The sequence below is a fragment of the Miniopterus schreibersii genome (genome assembly GCF_964146895.1).
Source record: "Miniopterus schreibersii genome assembly, chromosome: 12".
Lineage (NCBI taxonomy): Eukaryota > Metazoa > Chordata > Mammalia > Chiroptera > Miniopteridae > Miniopterus > Miniopterus schreibersii.
Window position 1 is genome coordinate 72062713 of NC_138112.1, and position 21396 is coordinate 72084108.

Sequence of the window (21396 nt, forward strand, 5' to 3'; positions counted from 1 at the left end):
GTGGGGAGCCGGTCCGGGGCGTGGCAGGCCGCCCAGGTGAGAGGGAGGGGGCATCGCCCCCTGGGGGACAGCGAGTGAGCCCACAGCTGTTGGAGGTGACCAGGTGGGAGCGCACCTGACCCAGCGAAAGAAGCTTCAAGGGCACCGTGAGGCGGGCGCGGCGATGGGGACACTCCAATCGCCACCCTGGACGGCACGGAGCTGCCCACCTGGAGGGGGCTGGCTGTGACCCTGGCTCTGGGCCCTCAGTGGGTGTGAGCAGAAGGGGGTCTCCCCTGGGTCTTCTCGGGGCCAAGACAGGTGCCAGGCACTTCCTTCTGCCCAGTGCCACGGGACCAGCTCGGCCTTCCCTCTCCATCTGCCTGGGGTGGGTCCTGCCTGCCAGCCTGCTCCTCGGACTAACTCGACCTTTAGAAAAAGGTGAAACCCTTTTACTTAAAAAAAATCCAGGTGCAATTGACATAACCTAAAGGAACCATTTTCGAGTGAACACTCTGGCGTTGGGTGGGCTCAGTGTGGCCTCCCTGCCGGTCCCTCGCTCTGCGGCATGCTCATTGCCCCACAAGGAACCCCTGCCCTCGGCAAGCGGCCAGGCCCCGTGGAATATTCTTAAAGACATGGAGGGAAAACGGGGCCCCAAACATAACATCAAAAATGGTCACAATACGGTTCTAAGTCAGAACAGTCCCTGAGTCTTCGTGTGACCGAGGCTGGCAGCACCCGGCCTGGGGTCAGCCCCACCCTGCTCCCCGCAGCTTCATCATCTGTGGCCCCTGCGTGAACACGACCCCGTGGCCGGGCTGGGGTGAGGGACAGGTGCCGAGAAGAGGGTGTGGGAGGGAGTGAGCACTGGGAAGGGCTAAGCCTCAGCTTCTGCATCTGAGAAATGGGACGGCAGCCACCTCCCAGGCAGGTGGACCAGGGACGGGGCACATGGAAAGTCGCACGCAGTAGGTGGTCAGTGCGTTGGCCCCAGTGTTGGGGGAGGGGCCCCGGCAGAAGCCGCCCATGTGCCACAGGGACCGGTCAGGGGGTGGGAGGACTTGAGAGATGGTCACGTCAACCCCGTATGTAGAGACGCTGACACCGGGGCGAGAGGAAACCAGGCCCCGCCGGCCCACTGTGCGCAGGGCACTGAGTGGGTGCTTTAGGTGCAGTCAGTGGCCTCATGCTGGCAGCTTGAAACTGGCCTCGGGAGGAATGGCCGGTCACACTGTGGCCCTGGCACAGGCTGTGGGCAAGGGCGGAGCTGAGACAGACAGAGAGGCCAGGCGGTGTGGGGGAGCGCAGAGCCAGAGCTGCTTTGGGGGCGGTGACCACGGAGAACACCAGGGGGGACCAGCGTCCTCCGCCGTCCCTCCGAGGCACCTGAGAGGCTGGGCGCCCTGGGTGGGGGAGATTCGAGCAGCTCCGGCCGGCGCCCGTGTGTGCTGAGGGCCACGGCGGCCCAACAGGCCCAGCCTGGAGGTGAGCCCAGATCCCAGCCCCCCCAGCACCTCCTCCACGGCTTCTCAGCGTCTCCACCCACACACCCACTTGCCACCTGGGAATGTATAAATGTGGTCGGAGGGGGCCCTGAGCCAGGAGCCTCTCTGTGGTGAGGGACTTAGCTCCCAGCCCCCAAGCAGGGGCCCACGGACCCAGAAAAACAGTGCCAGGGTGTCCTGCCCGGCCCACCCAGGAGGCGGACTCCAGGGCGAGTGTCCCAGGCCGCTGGGAACCTCAACTCCTCTGCCCTAGAGCCGGGGGCCTGGGTGCCTCAGCAGCTCTGGTCCTGAGCCCCTCCCCTAACTCAGCGGGCTCCCCACCCCCAGGCAGAGCCGTGTCTCAGCTCGGTACCTGGGGGGTCACGAAGAGAGACCTGCTGATTCCGAGGGTCTGAGCAGATCCCCAGCCAGAAGAATGCCCCTCGCCTTGGCCTGGGAAGACCAGGAAGGAATGAGCCCCAGAGACCAGCCCTCGCCCCGGGAGAGAGCGGCAGGGGGCACTGGCTGTGGGAGGCCAGAGTCCAGGGACTGGAATCACTGGGTCCTGGAGGGGGAGGAGCCCTCGCCTGGCCCAGCCAAGCCCCCCCAACCTCCCCAACCCCCCTCTCTGGCCTCCTGAGGGGCTCAGAACCAGAGTGGACCAGCCCAGGACACACACTAAGTACCAGGCCGGGGCTCAGCTCCCTGCAGGATTATCCGTTAAATCTGAATCTCAAAGCTCCCTGGTGGAGGCTGAGTCAGAGCTGCTGCTGTGCTGATTACCAGACAACACCAGGCTCTGGTGGATGGATGGGCAGATAAATAAGTGCATGGACAGACGGACGGAGGGGTGGGGGAAGGGATGGGGGGGGAGGGATGGATGGGGGATGGGGGATGGGTGGGTGGGGGGATGGATGGGTGGATGGGTGGGGGGATGGGTGGGTGGGTGGATGGATGGGGGGATGGGTGGCTGGGTGGGTGGATGGGTGGGTGGGTGGGTAGATGGATGGGTAGGTGGGTGGGTGGATGGATGGGTGGGTGGGTGGGTAGATGGATGGGTGGGTGGGTGGGTGGATGGATGGATGGGGGGATCGGTGGGTGGGTGGATGGATGGGGGGATCGGTGGGTGGGTGGGTGGGTGGATGGATGGATGGGTGGGTGGATGGATGGATGGGTGATCGGTGGGTGGGTGGGTGGGTGGATGGATGGATGGGTGGGTGGGTGGATCGATGGGGGGATCGGTGGGTGGGTGGGTGGGTGGATGGATGGATGGGTGGGTGGGTAGATGGATGGGGGGATCGGTGGGTGGGTGGGTGGGTGGATGGATGGGTGGATGGATGGATGGGTGATCGGTGGGTGGGTGGCTGGGTGGATAAATGGGGTAGGTGGATGGGTGAATGGGAGTCTGTTCAGCCTAGAGTGAGACCCCGAGGTCTCCCCTGCTGTCCCAGGTAGACTCCTCCTGGAAACCCTGTGCTAGGCGGGCTGGAGATCTGATTTAAGAAGTGAAGACCTGAGACCCCTTTCCTTGTGTAGAGAAGTGTTTTTAGAATGACACTGGAACACCTGTAAGGTTCTGTGTAGACATGGCCCCAGGTGCTCTGCTTCCTGAGCTTGATCACGGGCTCATTCCCAGGCCCCTCCGCCCTGTGGTGCTGGCCGGGTGCAGGGAGTCCGAGCAGGGAGGCGGCCGGAGCGGCTGGACCCGCACAACAGTGCCCGGGTGTGTCTGACCCTCCGCTCGGGCTCTGAGCCCCAGAGAGAAGCTTCGAGGTGAAGGGGGGGGCGGGAGAAACCTCCTGACGAGTCAGAAGCTGCCTCCTTGAGTCCTGCTTGTGTTCATCACATTTGCATTAAAGGTGGGGCAGCCTCAGTCACCAGCCGCCCGCCCACATGGGTAATCGGCTGGGGCTGGCACGGCACCCAGACCTCTCTCCCCATCGGCCTGCCCACTGTGGGCCTGAACTAATGAACCGCCGGCTGGCCGCCCCTCAGAGGCTCCGCCTGCTGGGCCTGGGAGGCCAGTGGGCAGCCTGTGGCTCCAGCACCTGCGCAGAGCCACACACGCCTGTCGCCCGGGTGACCACGGCACGTGGGACCCACTGGCCACCCCACTGCCTGCCCTCCGCCGCCCCTGCCAAGTTCACAGCCTGGATGAGGTCCGGTCTGGGACGCAGTGGGTCCCCCGGACTGGCCCCTGCCCCTGCTATGGAAAAGCTCAGAGGTCGGGTCCTCCCCACACACGTCACGAGGTGATGACTGTGTCACAGCAGAAAACCTGGGCTCTCGGCCTCACCGATTTCTCTCAGTCCCAGGCCAACCCCTGGCCAGTCTTGGGCTGTAACCTTGTCCCCTTGGGGGAGACACGCCTGAGGGCGAGGTCTCTGTATTCTGCCCGGCTGGGCCTCGCGCTCGGGCGCAGACACTCATGGAGCAAAGGCCAGAAATGCCGCTCACTTCCCAGCTGTTCCCGGAGCCACTGCTCTGAAACAGGGCACTGCCCGCGCCCTGGGGACCCCTGCCTGCCTCCACCACCATCACCCCCGCTTTAAGAGGAAAAGACACTCTGAGACCCGAGGACGCCTCCTCCACGAGGGTGGTATCTGTGGGAAAATTCAAACCCGCGCGCGCCTCACGCCACATCACGGGAGGCGGGGGTTCTCCGCAGGAACCAAACACCCCCCTTTGAATGGAGCCAGAAAGCAAACCCGCCCTGAGCTCAAAGGCTCTGCCTGCCAGTGTCACATCCGCCAAGGGGGGTGAGCCTTCCTTGTTCCTACAAAACCGTCAACTCAGCGGCAGGGGTGCCAGTGAGAAACGCAAACGAGGTGGGAGCCCAGAGCTGCGGCCGCTAAACATTCCCGGGGGGTGCAGTGCCTTGAGGCCACCTCGGTGCCTGTGGCCAAGTGCCACCATTCCTAACACCTGTCCTGCTTCCCCAAAACGAGACCAGGCCTTCCTCCTGCTGGAAACATGGCCCCTGGGCCACCCCACAGGGCGCTCCCACCGCACCCCAAAGCACAGGTGCGTGGAGACCACCTCCTGGGTAGGTTCTCCGGAACACGGTGGCTGCCCTCATCCTAGCCCACGTTAAGGGGGGCACGCGGGACGCATGGGGGAACCAGCCTCGGGAGCCCGCGTGCGTCCGGGGCCCTGGCGGCACATACGCGCGTTGACCGAGGGGCTGGCGGCGAGCGGCGCATCTTACCTGGCGGCGTCGAAGCTGTCGTAGGAGCCGACCGTGTAGTGCCTGAAGAGCTTCTTGCTCCGGTCTGCGCGCGTCTCTGCACAGAGAGGGAAGAGAAACATCGCTTAGAGAAGTCCCGGTCCCTGCACGCTGGGACCACGTGAGGCTGGCCGGGCCTCTCATCTGTCTGACCTACGACGCCCGAGCCCAGCTCTCCAGGGGGCAGATCTGGGAGGAAGGTGAGGCCTCCTTCTGGGGCCCAACTTTGCAAAACTCGGGGAACGCATATGAACCCCGAGGCTGAAGGCTCAGGAGCTCTGTTCCCAGATGGAGGCAGAGCCCCAGGGTCTTCGGCTCCTGGGGGGACGCCAGAGGGAGCGCTGTGCAGAGAGGGACGGAGCGAGGTCGGGCCGAGCGGGCGAGGCAGCCCCGCCGCACGCAGGAGCCGCCAGAGCGGTCCTCCCACCCGGTGCTGCGGAGCCCGGGCAGCTCGGGAGCCTGCGACGACTGCCCTTGGGGGAAAAATGTTTATTGTTATTTCCCTGGTTATCGTGGCTTTCTCCTAAACAACAACAACGAAAAAACACACCACCAAACAGCCATGATTAACGGTCCTAATTAAGTTCCCTGCTTGCTTCCCTTACTCAGCGGATTCAGACGTAAATTTCCCGGGAAATGATATGAGCAATGTAATTAGATTTAATAGATAGCTCAGGGCTGCAGGCAAAAAAAAAAACCACACAACAAAAAACCCACAAGGACGCAGATACAAGAAACAACGGCTCATGATTTACTGTTTAGCTGTTTCCCCTCCTTAATAAAACCAACCAGACAATACCCTCCTGAACCCTGGGGGAAAAAATTGTGGAGAAATGATGTTATTGGCCTCAGGAAAATGGCCCGAAATCTCATGAAACGCCTGTGACCTGGTCTCTGATGCGCCTTCCAAGGCGACCTGCCCTTTGGCTGCTTTTATGCCCAGAACAGCTGGGTCAGCACAAACACACTCCCTTTCCACCCAGGGCGGGTACCTTCGGGTTGGGGTGGAATAGACGTCCCCCCTAGGACTACATTTCCCAGCTCCCCTTGCGCCCAAGCATGGCCATGTGACCGTTTCCCTCCAATGGGATGCGAGAACATTCTCCGGTGGGGGTGCACTTTCTCCTGAGCTTGGCTCCCGTGGAAGGTCCCCTGTCCTCTCTGCCCCTTGGCGTCTCCCAGCTCAGAGCTGGGACACCAGGCCCCGGAGGACGGCGGGACCCTCTAGGCTCCCCGAAAGCTGCCTGGGTCCCCGGGCACTGAACAGCGGGCTGAAGTGAGCAGAGACTGAACTTCCGTGGCTTTCCGTTGAATATCCTACGTAGGGATGTGCCGGCCCCAGCAGCTAACGCCGCCCAGGTGTGCGGGCTGGGGCCCCTGTGACGCGGCCCCCGCCTGCCTCTCCGTGCCTCTCCCACGCCGCTCCCCTTGTGGCCCAGACAGGGGGGAACTCAGGATTCCCGAGCAGTGACACCGCCAGCATCGCCGGCGCCGACGGGGCGCTTACCACACACCTGTTCCAGGCCCTGTTCTAGGCCCCTCTGTACTCATTTAACCCTCAGGACCCCCACCCCGCACACCCGGGAGAGGGCACACACACGGGTCTGTAGGCTCGGCCACGTCCAGCCACGGGCAGCCACTCTGATTCCTGCTCCATTTCCCACCATCCTTCAACCCCACGGAGTTGGCCACTCCGCCCCGGTGGCTCTGCCGGTCACCACAGCCTTCGTCCTCACTGACATTCCCCGAGTCCATTCCCCGTGCCATGATTTGTGGGCCACCTGGGCTCATCTAGCCCTGCGACGGAAGTGGGACGACTGGGCCCATCTGATGGATGGTAATGGTAGGTAGAGACAACCCAGGCAATGTCACAGCCTCTAAACGGCAGGGCCAGGACGAGCACCTCAGCCAGCAGGTGGCTCCCTCGCCCAGGCCAGAACCACGGGGCCACGCTGTCTGACCCCTAGAGAGGCTCCGAGTCCCCCAGGCTCCCTGTGGTGCTCCAGGGTGGGGACCGGACCAGTTTCTCTTTTCAACCCTGGGGTCTAACTCTTGGTACACACCCAGTGCAGATGCTCACTGACCTAATCTAAACTATCTATTGCCAATTAGCTCATGAAAGCACAGCGCACACCACAGCATGGGCTCCGTGCACCGGGCCCTCGCCAGGCCGGGCACTGGTCCAGCCGGGAGGCAACCTCCCCGTGCTTGGCACCTGGATCAAATGGGCCAGATGTTCCGTGCCCTCCTCCGCCTCCCCGGCACCCTGCGTCACACACACGTTCAGTTCTAGCGTTCATTTATCAAGCCCACCTGGAGCCAGGCCCTGCGCCCCGAATGCAGGGATTAGGCGAGGCTCTGAGGGGATGGGGCTCAGAGCCCCGGGGCTGAGCAGAGGGCAGAATCTGAGGATGCCGACCTTCCCTGGGCTGGGCGAGGGCCCCAGCAGCCACGGAACCATGAGGAGGGAGCCTATGGCATCTGTGTGCAGCCATGGATGTGCCAGGCCTTGGAGGGACAAGTGGGATTTGAACCGCTTTGTGGGTTTAAGTGAGCAGCTCAGGAAGCCACCGAAGGACCCTGGGGACTGGCTGTTAAATGTTATGATTACTCTTAATTGCTTTTGTTGCCGAAACCCCATGTGGCAGCTCGGAGCTGGTTGTCTAGGGAACCGCTGGGCGCTGAGAGCTCATTGGTGCAGGTCCTGGCAGAGGCCAGAGGTTCCGGGTTCCAGGAGTGGGGAGAGTGTGCAGCGAACGTGTGTGTGTGTATGTGTGTGTACACATGTACATCTACCAGACAAGAAATGTTTCCGAAAGGGGACGGCCTCTAGGGTCGGCCAGTTAGCCCGCAGTTCCCAGACTTTGGGACCCAATGCCCGACCGGCCCCGATGGCATGGTCGGAAGTTCTGCACACTGCAGGCCCCCGACTTTTCAATCACATGACCAAAGACGTTTCCGTTTTGGTTTAAGATAATTTAGCTCCTGTTGTTTACAGCTGAACGAGCTCAGAACAGAGCAGGGGCTTAATCGTTTGTAATGCTACGCTGATGACCAGGACACGGCCACCAAGGTGTGGCACACACTGGTTTGTGCTGCGTCCATTCTGTGGGGAAAGGTTTGCTCCCTTCACCCGTGGGGGCCCGGAGGGGCTCCCCTCATGAGGCCTGGCACCACCCACCACCTGCACCGCTGTGGCCCAGGCAGCTCCAGGCACCCCGCCTGCTATCAGTACTGAGGGACCCACGGCCCACGCAGGGCTGCTGGCCTTTTCTGAGGTCTGGGTGCTGAGGATGGTGATCTGGGCTTTCTGGTGGGCATGAGGTCCACGCACGTGGTCTGTGGGTAACAGGTGGCTGTCACACCGCACCCCCAAAGGAACCAGCCTACAAATGCAGCCCCCCCAGAGGGGGACAGGGCCTGGAGCGGGGGCGGGGGACAGGCAGGTACAAAAGGCCTTGATGCTGAAAATCCCTGGGTCTCGGGGGTCATGAGAGCTACCCAGTGGTGGAGGGATCCTTGAAATTAGGATCCCTAATTAGGGATCTCAGTTTTGGAGACTGAGATTTGATTTGCCACTTTCTGGACGATGGAGCATTTAAACCCCAGTGACACCCCCTATACACCCCCATTTTGTGCTTGTTTTCTTTTTGCCCTTGGGCATGGCTACCAACATATTTTTAAAAAAATATATCTTTTCATGGATTTTTGAAAGAGACCGAGAAAGAGCGAGAGAGAAGCATTAATGTGGGAGAGAACCATTGATTGCCCGCCTCCTGTACGCATCAGGACAGGAGCCCAAACCTGCACCCCGGGCTTGTGCCCCAGCTGGGAATCGAACTGGCAACCTCTTGGTGGCCAGGACGACACTCACCCAACCGAGCCCCTGGCCAGGATGGCGACCAGTTTGAGATGGTGGCTGTCCTATCGGGGTGGGTCCCCTAGTAAGCTCCTGGGATGCAAGACGGACACGTGGACATGTGGTTCCCCCAGAAACAAACCCCGTGGCTTTAGGCCGCCGAGAGTAGGGGCGTTTGTCCGCACAGCGTTGCCAACCTCAGCTGACTGATGCCGACTGTGCCCGGCCTTCCCTGGCACCAGCAACCAGGACTCCTGCCAAGCGCAGAAAGGAAGGCCAGCCAGCACCGAGGCGAAGGCCGAGCCGGGCCCTGTCTGGGAGGATGCCCATACTTCCAGGAGAAAGCGGAAAACCACACAACAGATGCGGGAACGCGTCCCACTGGGCACGGCTGGCGCACGGCGCAGCGGCAGGCGTCCTTCTGTGTTTCAGCGGAGGGGCCTCTGCTTATGATAAAAGAGGCAGATACAAACCAACCAGGAGGGAACCATTTACTTGTCCTCTGCGTTAACCCACAGAACCTTCCAGAAGGCAAGAAATGAGCTGTTTGTAACGAGCCCCCCACCCCCTCGGCCAGGCTCTGTGCTTCATACAGCGGGTACCAGAAATGTGTGTCGTCCCGCACAGCGTGGAGGCCAACAGTCACCATCACCCTAACCTGAGTGAGCTTCACCTCCTGCCTGGACTGGTGCAGTAGCCTCCTGTCTCCTGCTTCCATGCGTGTCCCTCCCCTCAGCAACCTCCTCTTCAGAGCAGCCAGAATGAGCTTTAAACAACACAAATCGGGTGACGCCACATTGCTGCCTCACATTTCCCAGTGCAATGAGGGCCACATCCAAGCGACACCAGCCTGACACTGGGTGGCCCTGCCTGTTTTTCCACCCTCAACTCCAACCGCTCCCCCTCCTCCATCACCCCTCTCTCCACGCTAACTTCCCTTCTCTTCCTTGACCACAATGAGCTCACTTGCACCCCAGGGCCTTTGCACTTGCTGGACTCTTTCTGGAACATTTTTCCTCCAGCTCAAATTTCACGGCTACATCCAGCACCCACAACACAGCCTGGGGTGTAGCAGGAGCTCAATAGTTGTGGGATAACCAAGAGAAGCGATAAAGCCACACACCCTGCCAGCCAGTGCGGCTCAGTGGGTGAGCGTCCGCCCAGGAACCAAGAGGTCACCGGTTCTGTTCCCAGTCAGGGCACATGCCCAGGTTGCCGGCTCGATCCCCAGTCGGGGGCGTGCAGGAGGCAGCCGATCGGTGTTTCTCTCTCCCATCGATGTTTGTCTCTCTCTCCCCCTCTCCCTCCCTCTCTCTAAAATCAATAAAAACGTATTTTAAAAAACAGAAGCAAAACCCACACGCCCGTGGGCCCTTCGCTGCTGTTCAACGTTGGGGACTTCACCTCCTTGGCTCCGACTGTGACAAGCTGAGGACAAAGCACAGGGTGTGAATGTAGTTCCTCCTGGGGGCCGCCGGCCGGGAAGCAGCCTCCCTACAAACGGAGAGACCCGCGTTCCAGTCCTGCCCTTGGCGCGGCCGATGTGCGACCTCACGGGGCCTCTCCCGGCTCCCGCCTCCCCAGCGATGACGCCGACAGCGGATGGGGTGGCCCCAGGGGCCCCGACGGCTCTGCCAAGGGTGTAACTGGGGGAACCCCCTTCCCCCGAGAGGGCCGTGCGTTGGGGGCCCCCCGCACCGGCGGCGTGTAAGCTGATGTGTCCTGAGAGCTCTATTCTGAGCGTGGCCTAGAAAAATCCACATTGAAAAAACCCTAGAAATTCCCCGTGTATCTCCTACGACATGTGAAGGGAGGTGACAGATCGCAGTGACAGGCTTCAGGCTGTCAGCATTTAAAATAGCCCTTGACGCAGGGCCGCGGGGAGAGGGATCCCGCGCCGCCTGGCGAGGGAGCCGGGACAGGCAGCCCGGAGACTCTAAGGGCCTCTGATCCTCGCGGTGACTGTTTCCAGAAGGGAAAAAGGAGAGGAATTTTCTCAAAGAAATTTATTAAGACGGAAGGAGGGGCTGCAGGGCCAGGAGATGGGCTGAGAGGGCAGGCGCGGGGCCGAGGCCGCCGCGAACACGCCCCCCGGCACCCCGAGCCGGGGTGCACGTGGGGCCGTCCCCTCGCTCACAAGGTGCCTGGGAGCCACCGGTCCGTCCAGTCCCCGGCGACTGCTGGGGGAAGGGACTGGACAAGGGGGAGAGAGACGCGTGCCCAGGAGAGTCGGGGCGACCTTGGGAAGGCACTTGCCTGCCCGTCACACCTGGGAGCGGGTCACCGGCCAGAACAGGCGTGGCCATCGGGAAGGCCCGGCCCGTGGAATCCCGTGAGCAGAGGGGTGCCCTGTCGCTCGGAGGCGCTCCTGGCTCCCTGGGCCGGCTGCGGGCTTGCGGGGCCCTCCCGCCCCCGCTCCCTGTATTCGTCCACGTGGCCCATGCGCAGTGGCCCCCACGCGCGGTGGGCTGGCGGGCGGCGGCCAGCCCGACGCTGAGCTGGACCCGGCTGCAACGCGGAGAGGAAGCGCTGGACGCCCGTTTGTTTCCAGCTCTGCCGCAGCCCAGCCACCCCCCCCCCAAGACTGGACTAAGGGGAATGGGACCTTGGGGGACCCAGGGTTGCGATTCCACGCAAATAAAAATCACTCAGCATCCCGTGCGGGTCTCAGAAAACCCTTTTCCTGGAGCTATCGTAAGGGCTCCGCCCCCAGCACTCAGTGGGGAAGGGGACACCCCAGCTTCCCTGATACCAGAAGGACACACAGCCGGCGTGGAGACGAGTCAAACGGGGGCGTAAGGCCTGGCCGGCTGCGTGACCCCGCGTCAGGGCTGCTGAGCTGAGGTCACCGTGATGACGGACGGAGCCGGGGCGACAGGTGTCTTCAGGGTTCTGTCTGTTTTTGGAAGATCTAGCTCTTATCCCGCCAAAAGGAAGGCGAGAGAGACACACAGAAAGACAGAGAGATAGCGGGGGGGGGGGGGGAGTGAAGCCCCCAACACCCCTCAACTCCCTCTGTCCCCCGTCCCTCCCTTGCCCTCTCTTGACTTTCATTCTTGGCTCCTAACCCCAAAGAGGCAGGAATCACGAGGGGACCCTGGCAGGGTGGGGAGACCCCCCGACCCCCTGACGGCAGAGTCACAGTCACTGAGCGCCCCCCGAGCCCGCCCCCAGCTGAAGGTGACCCAGCGGCCCCGCGAGGCAGCCGTCCCCCTGCCCCGTCACGGGGCCGAGGCCCCCAGCTGTGCTCCGCGGCTGCCCCCCCCGGCCCAGCGCTTGGCATCCGCACGCCTCCCTCCCACACACGCTCCTGCCATCTCCGGTGGGTTTTCAATCAGGACGCCGCTCAGGCGACACCCCGGCTGGCAAGCCAAACGCGGGATCGGAACCGCGGGGCGGAGAGAAATTACCGATGGGGACGACGGAAATAACTTTTCTTTTTTAAAACCAAGGATACGGGGTGGATGGGCTCCGTGCGAAAGGGAGGGACACGCAGAGCTCGGGGGGACGCCGGGGGCGGGCGCGAAGACGGGCTCGGGACACGGGCCTGTGGGGCCGGGGGCAGGGCCGTGGGGGCGGGCAGAGGTCCCCGGGACCCCGGCCGGCAAGACGGGGGGCCAGCCAGGGTGTGACGGGCTCTCTGGGGCTGAGCAGGGCTGGTGGGGGCCACGGGCAGGGAGCCTGCGCCACGTATCCCAGGCCCAGCTCCACCGGCACAGCCACTGTCCCCCGCCCACGGGGACACTGGCCCAGGGCCAGGAGGTGGCGGTCAGGGGCTGCCCCTCCGAGAAAGTCACCGAGGGGCATGAAACTTGGATTTGAAGAGAGACACTTGCCCCATTGGTATCACGTCTGGGTCAGGACCCACTGGCGAGGGACTGGCTGGCACAGGTCAGCCGTCGCCAGCCCTGCGGGGCTCAGGTCAGCGGGTCCCGAACGCTCCAGAGACCAAGGGCTGCTCCTCCCGTGACGAAGGGAAGTCAGTCCCGAGGGCCGGGCGCTCCCGGCGGTCGCGCTGTTCTCGGTCACCCAGTAACTTGCTGGTTGTAGGTGCCGTGACGGAGCACCTCAAGAATGAACATCACTCGTGTCCCCGAGTCCACGGGACGCTGCCTTCGTGACTGTCACTGTTCGAAGCGCCGGGCAGCCCCCTCACAGAGCCCCGGGCAGCGGGGTCTGGGCCCCGTCCACACGGCCGCAGGAGGGTGGGCTCACACCAGGCGGCCACGGGCGCCGGGCGCCAGGGCTGTGGGCTGTGGTGGTGGCTCGGCCAGGATGCTCGCCAAACGGTCAGCAAGCGGGGGACCCAAGGGGGGAACGAGGCCAGCCTCCCAGGGAGCAGGGCTGGAGGAAGAAGAAGGGAGGGAGGCGGCCCGGGGCCGGGCCCATCACCACCGCCGTCAGGTCCCAGTCGGTGCATCCGGGTCTCCAGTCATCACCGTCGCAGGTGACAGCTGGCCTGACCGCACGCCACGCTCTGTTTGTTGTTAATCTCCACTTGAGGATATTTTTTCCATTGATTTTCCTTGGGGGTGGGGGGGAGACTGGGGCAGGGATCAAGCCTGCAACCCAGGTACGTGCCCTTGACCGGGAATCGAACCTGTGACCCTTCAGTCCTTGGGCTGAGGCTCTAACCACAGAGCCACACCCGCCGGGGCCACCACGCTCTATTCTAAGGCGTCTGTGACGCTCCCAGCAATCCCATGGGATAAGCAGTGTCACCCCCCTACTGTGCAGACAAGGAACCCAGATCCCCGAGGCTCAGTGGCAGCTGGGATGCCAAACCACGGGGTCCGGCTCCGGAGCGGGTGGCCCTAACCACTGCCCACCCCAGCCTCGCGCGCCTCGGTGCCCAGCGCGGTCTTCCCGCCGACACTCTCCGTGTTGGCTCCCTCAGGAGCTACCTCCAGGCACCGGCTCCTTTCTCTCCCACGGGGAGAAACACCACGTCCCCAGCCTCCCTCCGGGAGTGGCCACGTGACTGGGTTGTGGCCACTGAGACGGGAGCAGGCGTTTTCGGGCAGGGGCTTCCCTCGAAAGCCCGGCCTCCCTCCTGGAGCAGGTCCCCCTTTCCCGTCCGGAACATGGGGCTGGCTCAGCAGGCACACGGCCACCGAGGGAGCGCTGAGCACTCGGGGCAGGAGAGGCTGGGGTCCCCCATCAAAGCCACTCCTACCTGGCTCAGTCACCAACAGGCCCAGGAGGCGGGCCCTGCGACGTAACCACGCAACACGAGGAACCGGCTGGAGAGGCTGCATGGCTTTCCCGGTCCCACCTTTGCAAGGGGTGGGGTCGGTTTTCCGGTTGTTCCCTTAACACCTCTGGTGTCACCACGGGGGGGCCCCATGAGGTAAGTCCTCCCTGCCCCGCAGGAAACGAGGGGCCTCTGGATCATTCCTAAGGTCACCCAGCTCATGGGTGGCTGGGAATCCACACCCTGGCTCCGAGACTCAAGGTCATCCGTGCACATGACTGCGCCCACCCCGGGCATCTTTTAAGGGCAAATTTCAGAGACGAGTACTTCCCTATAGATGCACCTGTGACGCGACCCTCAGGAATTCTTAGGGGACGCAGGAAAGGCCTGGGATGACAGGCGTTCGGGTTAAGGCCCTCCATTTGGGACAAGCAGGACTCGCCCAAGGTCACCACCGGGGCCCACCGCCCGGCACTCGGCTCTCCACACCTGCTCTGCCGCTCTCCCCTCCCCCAGCGGGCACTTGCCCCGGGCACCTGATGCCCGTGGTGGTGTCTGCAGCCCAGTTTGCTCCTCTCTCCCCGACGGCGGGGGCCCGAGGCCCCGTCTGCCCCGCTCCCTTGGACTTGCTGCTCTCGGGTTGAGCAAGGCTTGGGGGCTAATTAAGCTCGGGCCCTGGCACCGTTTCCTGATCCCCACCCCCCCAAATTGTCTGGACAAATGACGAAAGCTGCTGGCTGTTGATGAGTCGGTTTCTACCCTGTAAGTAATTAGAATTTTTTTTTTTTTTTTTTCAAAAAAACCAGCCCAGGTGGCTCAGTGGAAGCGTTTGTGCCAATCCATGGAGTCAGCCTGGCAGCAGACACGGAGATTACAGCTAGCCGAGGAATCCGAGCCTGGGTCGCCTGTGGCCGCTGAGCTTGGGGGGATGCACCCAGGCCCAGCAGGTCCCGTTGCCCAGAATGGCCTCTCTCCCTCCTCCATCCAGAGGGGACGCTCGGTGGCTGGGGTGGCTGGGGAGGCCGCACGCCAGGGCTGGAGTGGCCCCGGTGCAGGAGGGGCGGGGCATTTGAAAGCCCGCGAGGATCTCGAAAAGGCTTTCCTGGCACTGACCCCCCGCCAGCCGGGCCCTCTTCTCGGCCACACCAGGATGCCTCGCCCGGTTCCCACCAACACCCGCGACCGAACCCCAAGGACGCCGTCTCAGGTCCACCGCACGGCCGGCCACGATCCCTCGCACAGCGCCGACGGGAACGGCAGCCCAGCTGCGGAGCCGGCCCCTCGAGCTCTCTCTTCGGCCTTCAGGAAGCCCCGGCCAGCCGGCAGCTGTTAGCCCCTGGGACTGGCCCCAAGGTGAAGCGCAGCACCCAAGGGCACGCACACGGGAGCCGCAGAGCTGGATCCGAGCCCAGCAATGAACTGAGGGCGGGAGGATTCTTCTCCGCGTTCCAGGATCTTTTCAAAGGATGCCGGCAGCCGAGGCTTAGGAAATAGGACGCGGAGAGGGACTTGTTGAGCTCAAGGACACCGCCCCGACCGTGTGGGACGACTCGGGGAGCCTGTGCGGCTTGGGACCAGCACTCGAGTCTCCGGCTAACAGCCCGGCGCAGGGTCAGAGGTGCACCCTGGAAAGACGAGGGTGGGTGGGGGCAGGGCAGGTGGATCCCCCTGGCACTAACAGATCCCGTAAGGGCCCCCCCGTCCCCCCCGTGACCTTACAGGGGTGGTCAGCCCCCGGGGCACTAACTCTCTGCAACCCACCACTGAGTTGCCCCTGCAAGAGGTCAGGCACCCCCTTCCCCGCGAAGACGCCCCACGTGGCTGACAGACACTGGGGTTGGCAGGCGGGTGAGGACCCTCAGGCGGGACTGGGTCACTGGAGTCTCCACGGCGCATGGCCCGATTCTCACCGCACGCCTCCCAGCGACATCGGGGGGGGGGGGGGCTCAGGAGGGGCCTCTTGCCTAACCAGGAGGCCAAGCCCCGAGCCCCCAGGCCCCGCAGCTGGCCGTCTCCTGCCCTCTGCCTCCCTGGGCAGGAGGGAGCGGCCGGAAGGACCTACTACAGCGCGCTGGATAAAGGCACTCGGTCTGAGAGCGCACGTGGTGCCTCCCGGCGCGGCTGCTACAGCGCCTGGGAGCACACGGTCCGCTTGAATTAAAAAGCCTCGGACTGAAAACCAAGCTGGCCACGCTCCTCTGAAGGGGGCCGGCTGGACCCGGTAGGAGGCTCACGGCCCTGCTCCGGCGCGCCGGGCGGACAGACACACAGCCACCCCGGACGACGTGCCGCTCGGGTCACAGCCCCCGGGGACGCACGCGCCCCGCCCCCCGGCCGCAGCAGTGCTCGCTAGGAACAGGTGCTGGAGGCGGCCCCACAAGCCCGCTGGCCGCGGGAAGGGCGCTTCCTTCCGGGACGGGCGACGGGGTCCTAGCGGGATGGCGACACTGGTCCTGCAGGGTTCGGCGGCCACCCCGGCTTTCCCTGCCCCCTCGGGAGCGCGGAGCCTTTATACAAACAGCAGCCTTTCCCGGGGAGCACAACCGCCCCGGACACGGCGGCTCTAGCCGCCGGGAGCGCAGGGCCGTCGGGCCCACCGGGCGGGCCAGCACCACCCGCCTCCCCGCAACGCGGCCGCGGTCCCGCGCACGTGAGAACAAAGGCCCCTACCTCCAAAATGAACTTTCTTCTTGAACCGGGACTGCTCGGCCATCGTCTCCAGCCTGGGCGTGACCATCTCACTCGGGCAGGCGCGGCTCCCCCTCGGGGCCCCTGCGGAGCCGGGCGCCCGGGGCCGGCTTCATCTGCTATTGTCTGCCGAGCCCAGGGCCGCGGAGTCGCAGCCCCCCGGGGCCAGGGCTGCAGGAGGCGCGGGGAGGCCGGAGGAAGGGAAAAGGCGGCTCCGGGGCCTCAGTCCCCGGGGAGGCTCACAGGTCCGACTCCCGGCGGCCGCACGTCGGGAACGGCGCAAAATTCGGGTTTTCAACACAAGTTGTAAGCTCCAGATTGGAGCCCGTATCCTTCCCGCTGTAGCAGGGACAGTTTTTCCCCCTGGCGCTGGTTTCCATGGCGATGCATCAGTCACTAGTCTAAATAAGTGCGGGTGAAGGACGCCCGAGAAGCCGGAGCAATTACGCATCAGCGGGAGCGGAACACGGCTCCACCCGGCTGCTATCAGGGGCCGGGTGACACGGGAGCTGCCTCACCCTCGCCCGCTGCGCGCCAGGCAGCTGTTTCTGCGTCTCCGCAGCTTCAGGGCCCCCCTCCCCCCCCCCCGGACTGGACGGCCGAGTCCATGTTGGCCGCCCAGCCCCACGGGGACGCCGCAGGAGGGGCCGCGTCTCAGCGCTATCAATGCAGCCGGTCCCGGCCAGAGGTGCCGCGGTGCCTTCTGCAGGGCCCTGGGCGCGTCCCCGGGAGCAGGCGGGGAGCTTGGGACTTCAGATGGCACAGGGGGTCTGGGGCACTCGGTGCATTCGGTGTGAAGGCAGGTGGGGACACCGGCGGCTGGAGGGGAGGAGGGGGGCCGGGCCGGGCTGGGGCTGGGGGTGAGCCCGCCTCCCAGAGGGGGGCCGGGCCCGGGCTGGGGGTGAGCCCGCCTCCCAGTCGGTCCATCCCCGCTGGAGAAGGGGCATGTCAGCAGGGCAGGGCGGGGGCTCGCCTTCCTTTCTGTCATTGGGCGGCACGTTCTTTCCTTGCGTGAGCTCGCTGCGTGGCCTCAGGCGAGACCCCTCACCCTCTGAGCTGGGGGCTGCCTGTCGGTTAGAAAACTGGGGGGGAAGCTTGGTGATTCTCAATGAACGGTCTCCACGCTCCCGAGAGGCGGGCGGCGGGCCAGGTCCCATCGGTCAGACGGGAGTAATAATGAATTATCTGCAAAACGGGGCATGAAGAGGGGGCCTGGCGTGTGACTGGCCCTCAAGAAGGAAGCTCTGGCCCTGGCCAGGGTGGCTCAGTGGTTGGAGTGTCGGCCTGCACACCGGGGGGTCCAGGGTTCGATTCCCCATCAAGGGCATGTACCTGGGTTGCAGGTTCGATCCCCGGCCCCACTTGGGGCTCCTGTGGGAGGCGACCAATCGATGTGTGTCTCTCACATCCATGTTTCTCTCTCTCCCTCCCTCCCTTCCACACTCTCTAAAACAATCAACGAAGAAAATAACCTCCGGTGAGGGTGTTTTTTTTTAAAAAAAGGAAGCTTTGTGTCGCCCAGGAGATACGCACAGTCCGGGGTAGAACTCGGCTTTTGCCTCCTGTTAACCCGCCTGCCTGGCGTTAATGCCCTATGAGGATTTGAAGGTGGGAAAACTGGGTTCAGAGAAGTTAAGTGACTGACCTGGGGTCACACAGCCAGGTTAAGAGTGAACCTGGGACCGGAACCCGGGCCTCCTGACCCGGCTGTGTGCCCATCCGCTCCCCACCTCACAGGCCGGGGATGCAGGGAGTCCTGGCACTACGTGGGGGCACTGAGCTGACCGCTGGGATTAAACGCGGGTCGGTAAGCGGGGCCCTCGCAGGTAGAGAACCATCCCGACCCTCAGAGCAGGGCCTGGGACAGGCCCTCGGACCTCAGTGGGTTTGTGGGTCTTGGAGCCCCCTCCTTCCACCCACGGTCTGACTGACCTCGGAGCAAATGCGGGTCACCAAGGCGGCCTACGCCGGGCACGCGGGAGCCCAGGGGCCGCCGCCGCTCTGGGGAGAGGTCCCAGGAGGCGCATCGGAGAGACGGGGTAAAAACAGTGAGGGTTTTCCACAGCGGCGCTTGCTCGGCACGGCACATGAGCCCCGCAAATCTCACCCCCACGGCCCGTGGCCCGTGAGCCCTGCACAGCCTCTGCCCCAGAGCCCGCAGCACCAGGCAGGGCACTGTGGGTTTGCGTCCCCTCCAACACCCATGGGTGGCAGGATTTAGAAATGTCACTGAAACTCCTTGGTGCTGTGCTATGGACTGAACGGTGCCCGCGCCCCAGTTCCTATGTTGGAGCCCTACCCCCCCCTTGCGACGGGGTTTGCAGGTAGGGTCTCTGGGGGCTGGGGTTAAATGAGGTCATGGGGGGCCCCGGATGGGATGGGGGCCCTTGTAAGGGGGGGAGGGAGCCAGGGCTGTGCTGAGGACCCAGCTGCCCCACGGCCCACGCGGTTCCCACAGAAACGGACCAGGGGCACCTGCTGGAGCCCTAAGTCCGCGGTGAGATCGCCACGCATCCTGCTTAGATTCAGAGCCAGGCCACGCGTCCCTCCTCCGTGGATCGCGGCACACACGTCCCGCGGGCCAGACTCTCTCCTGGACTCGGGCGTGGAGGAAACAGAGACAAAGCGTGAGAAGCGAGCCTAAGGGAGAAGCAAAGGACGGGGTCTCCGGATGGCGACAGCAGGGACGGCGGGCTGGCCTTCTCCGGGAGCCTCTGGACGGGCGCAGGACACGGCGCCTTCTCGCGGCTCAAGCCCTGGCCTGATCGGCGGACAAACGGGAAAAGCCCAAGTTCACATCCAACCCTGGGCTCCTCGTGCAGACGGGTGGCCCGGAGGCGGTTATCACCCTCGGTCGGTGAAGAGAGAGCCACCACGGAGCGGGTGGGGTGTGCGTGTGTGCGCACATGTGAGAGCACGGATGTCATGCGTGTACAGATTTTCCAAGGACGGCCCCTTGCTGCTGGAAGAATCCCCGTGGCCGCGCGTCCCTCTCAGACCCCGGCAGGGTCTCCGAGGGTCAGAGGACGCAGAGCCCGGGGTTTCTCTGGAGGCGGCCACAGCCGCATCCTGCGCAGAGCTGCGCCCGGTCCGCTGTGGCCGGGTCACACCCGGGCGGCTCCGCGTCCCAGCCCCGGCCCGAGCGGCAGGAGTTCACGGCGAGCGCGCCCGGTGCCGGGACCCGACACCTCTCTCAGGGTCCTACCCGCTGGTGGGGCTCCCGTCCGAGGGGCGGCCGCGCGTCCAAGCCCATGTCCCCCCGGGAGGGCACGTTCGAGGAAAAGGCTTCGCGACCGTCAAAGCCCAACCCAAGCTGCAGCCCAAAGGGGCGGAACCCAACCTGCGCTGAATGCAGACGCCAACGCCACGAGCTTTCACAGAAAGTGCAAAAAAAATTATGCGTTTGGAAAATGGCGCTTCCGAGCTTGATGCTTTGGGGGGGAAATCCTCAAGCTGAGACCACGTAAGGCTGTCATTAGCCTAAACAGCACCGGCAAAAACAAGCGCCGCGGAGACCGGAGGGGGGGGTTCTCCGCCGTGTGGAGTCTTAGTGAGTAAATGTTTCCCTACAATATTCATAAATGCCTCCAACACCCCAGAGCAGCCACATTTAACTTATTTGCAGCTGGTTCTGTGTCATGTTTAAAGTGAATCACTTCGCAGCATTTGGGGGACTGTTCCGAGCTGTGTGTGGCGGGAGGAGTTTCCTGGGTGCCGGGGCGCCCGGTGCAGGGGCCCGGGCGACGGTCCTCTGCGGCCTTTGTCGCTGCCACCTGGCGAGCGGGTCACGGCGAGCCCTGGGGCCCACGGAGGCTCAGTGCGGGCCGGATCGCCAGGGCCAGCGGGCATCGCTCACACCACCGGCCGACGCAGGCCACCGCCCGCGAGGGTGGGGAAGGGAGACGCAGGACGACCCCGGAGTAGAAACGTCAGCATCAACGCGACACGGAGGGCCGTCGGTCGCGGACGGCTTGCTTTCTGCCACATTGCACGAGCTCAGTGTATTTGATTTCCAGTCTTTAAGGACCCCAGGTGCCTCTGCGGGCAGCGAGGGGGGGGACAGCAGTGCCCCCGCCGAGCTGCAGTGTGCGCCCCCATCTCCATAAAACCCGGACAGGCTTGTCCTTCAGACCAGTCCCAGCAGACGGTCCAGGAGGCGCCTCCCAGGCCGATGCCCACGTGGGTGGGTGTGACGTCACAGGGCCAGGCAGGGCCGGGGTCCCGCTCAGGAGCACTGGTCTCGACCCCCCGCGTTTTCTTCACGCTCAGCCGAGCTCCTCAGGGCTGCACTTGTCTCAAGTATTCAGAGGGTGTTTAGAACTATTCTGCACCCCAACCCCCCCTCAGTGATGGGGGCCTCCCCTTCGATGAAATCTGACCCAGACCCCAACGCAGACACAGCCACGCGCAGACGCCCCACCACGCACCTCCCACCAGCATCCTGGAGGGCCCGGGCCCCCTGGGGTGGGGGTGAAGGACCCTTGGCTGTCTCGAGGCAGCGGGAGCAGAGGTCGGCCTACTGGAGGGCGCGGGCACCTGAGGTCAAGCTGCACCCTGGCCGGCCGCCAGCGCTTCCCGGAGTCCCGTGTGCCAGGCTCCAGGCAGGGGGCCCCAGACACAGGCTCGCTGCCCCAAAGCAGCTCCCATCTGGTTCCGGAGGCAGATAAAATTAGACTCCCCTGGGACCAGGACAACGCTGGTGGGAACCCACAGGCAGGAGCAAGTACACGGCCTCGTGACACCGGCCAGTAGAACAGTGTCCACGACTCGGTGCCAGTCCCGAGTCCAGACTTCAGGGGGCCCCCGTGTCTCTCGCTCTGAGCACCACACAGCGGCCACGTCAACAGGCCCGGCCAGCCTGCTGGACGGCGAGACCCGTGTGCCCGGTCACCCCCCCCAACTCCCTGGCTGTTCATGAGTGGCCGCTGGAGACGCAGGATGGAGCCCGGCTCAATGCTGAGCC

At 64.0% G+C, this 21396-nt stretch overlaps 1 protein-coding gene across 2 annotated transcripts in view; it reads right to left on the bottom strand.

The window, feature by feature from the left end:
* SHANK2 (SH3 and multiple ankyrin repeat domains 2) overlaps nt 1-21396 on the bottom strand; it is a 253985-nt gene that overhangs the window by 104431 nt on the left and 128158 nt on the right. For both annotated transcript variants that reach the window (XM_081154001.1, XM_081154002.1), the window contains one exon: nt 4675-4750. In XM_081154001.1, the coding sequence (XP_081010127.1) occupies nt 4675-4750 (76 nt within the window). The remainder of the gene's footprint in view (nt 1-4674; nt 4751-21396) is intronic.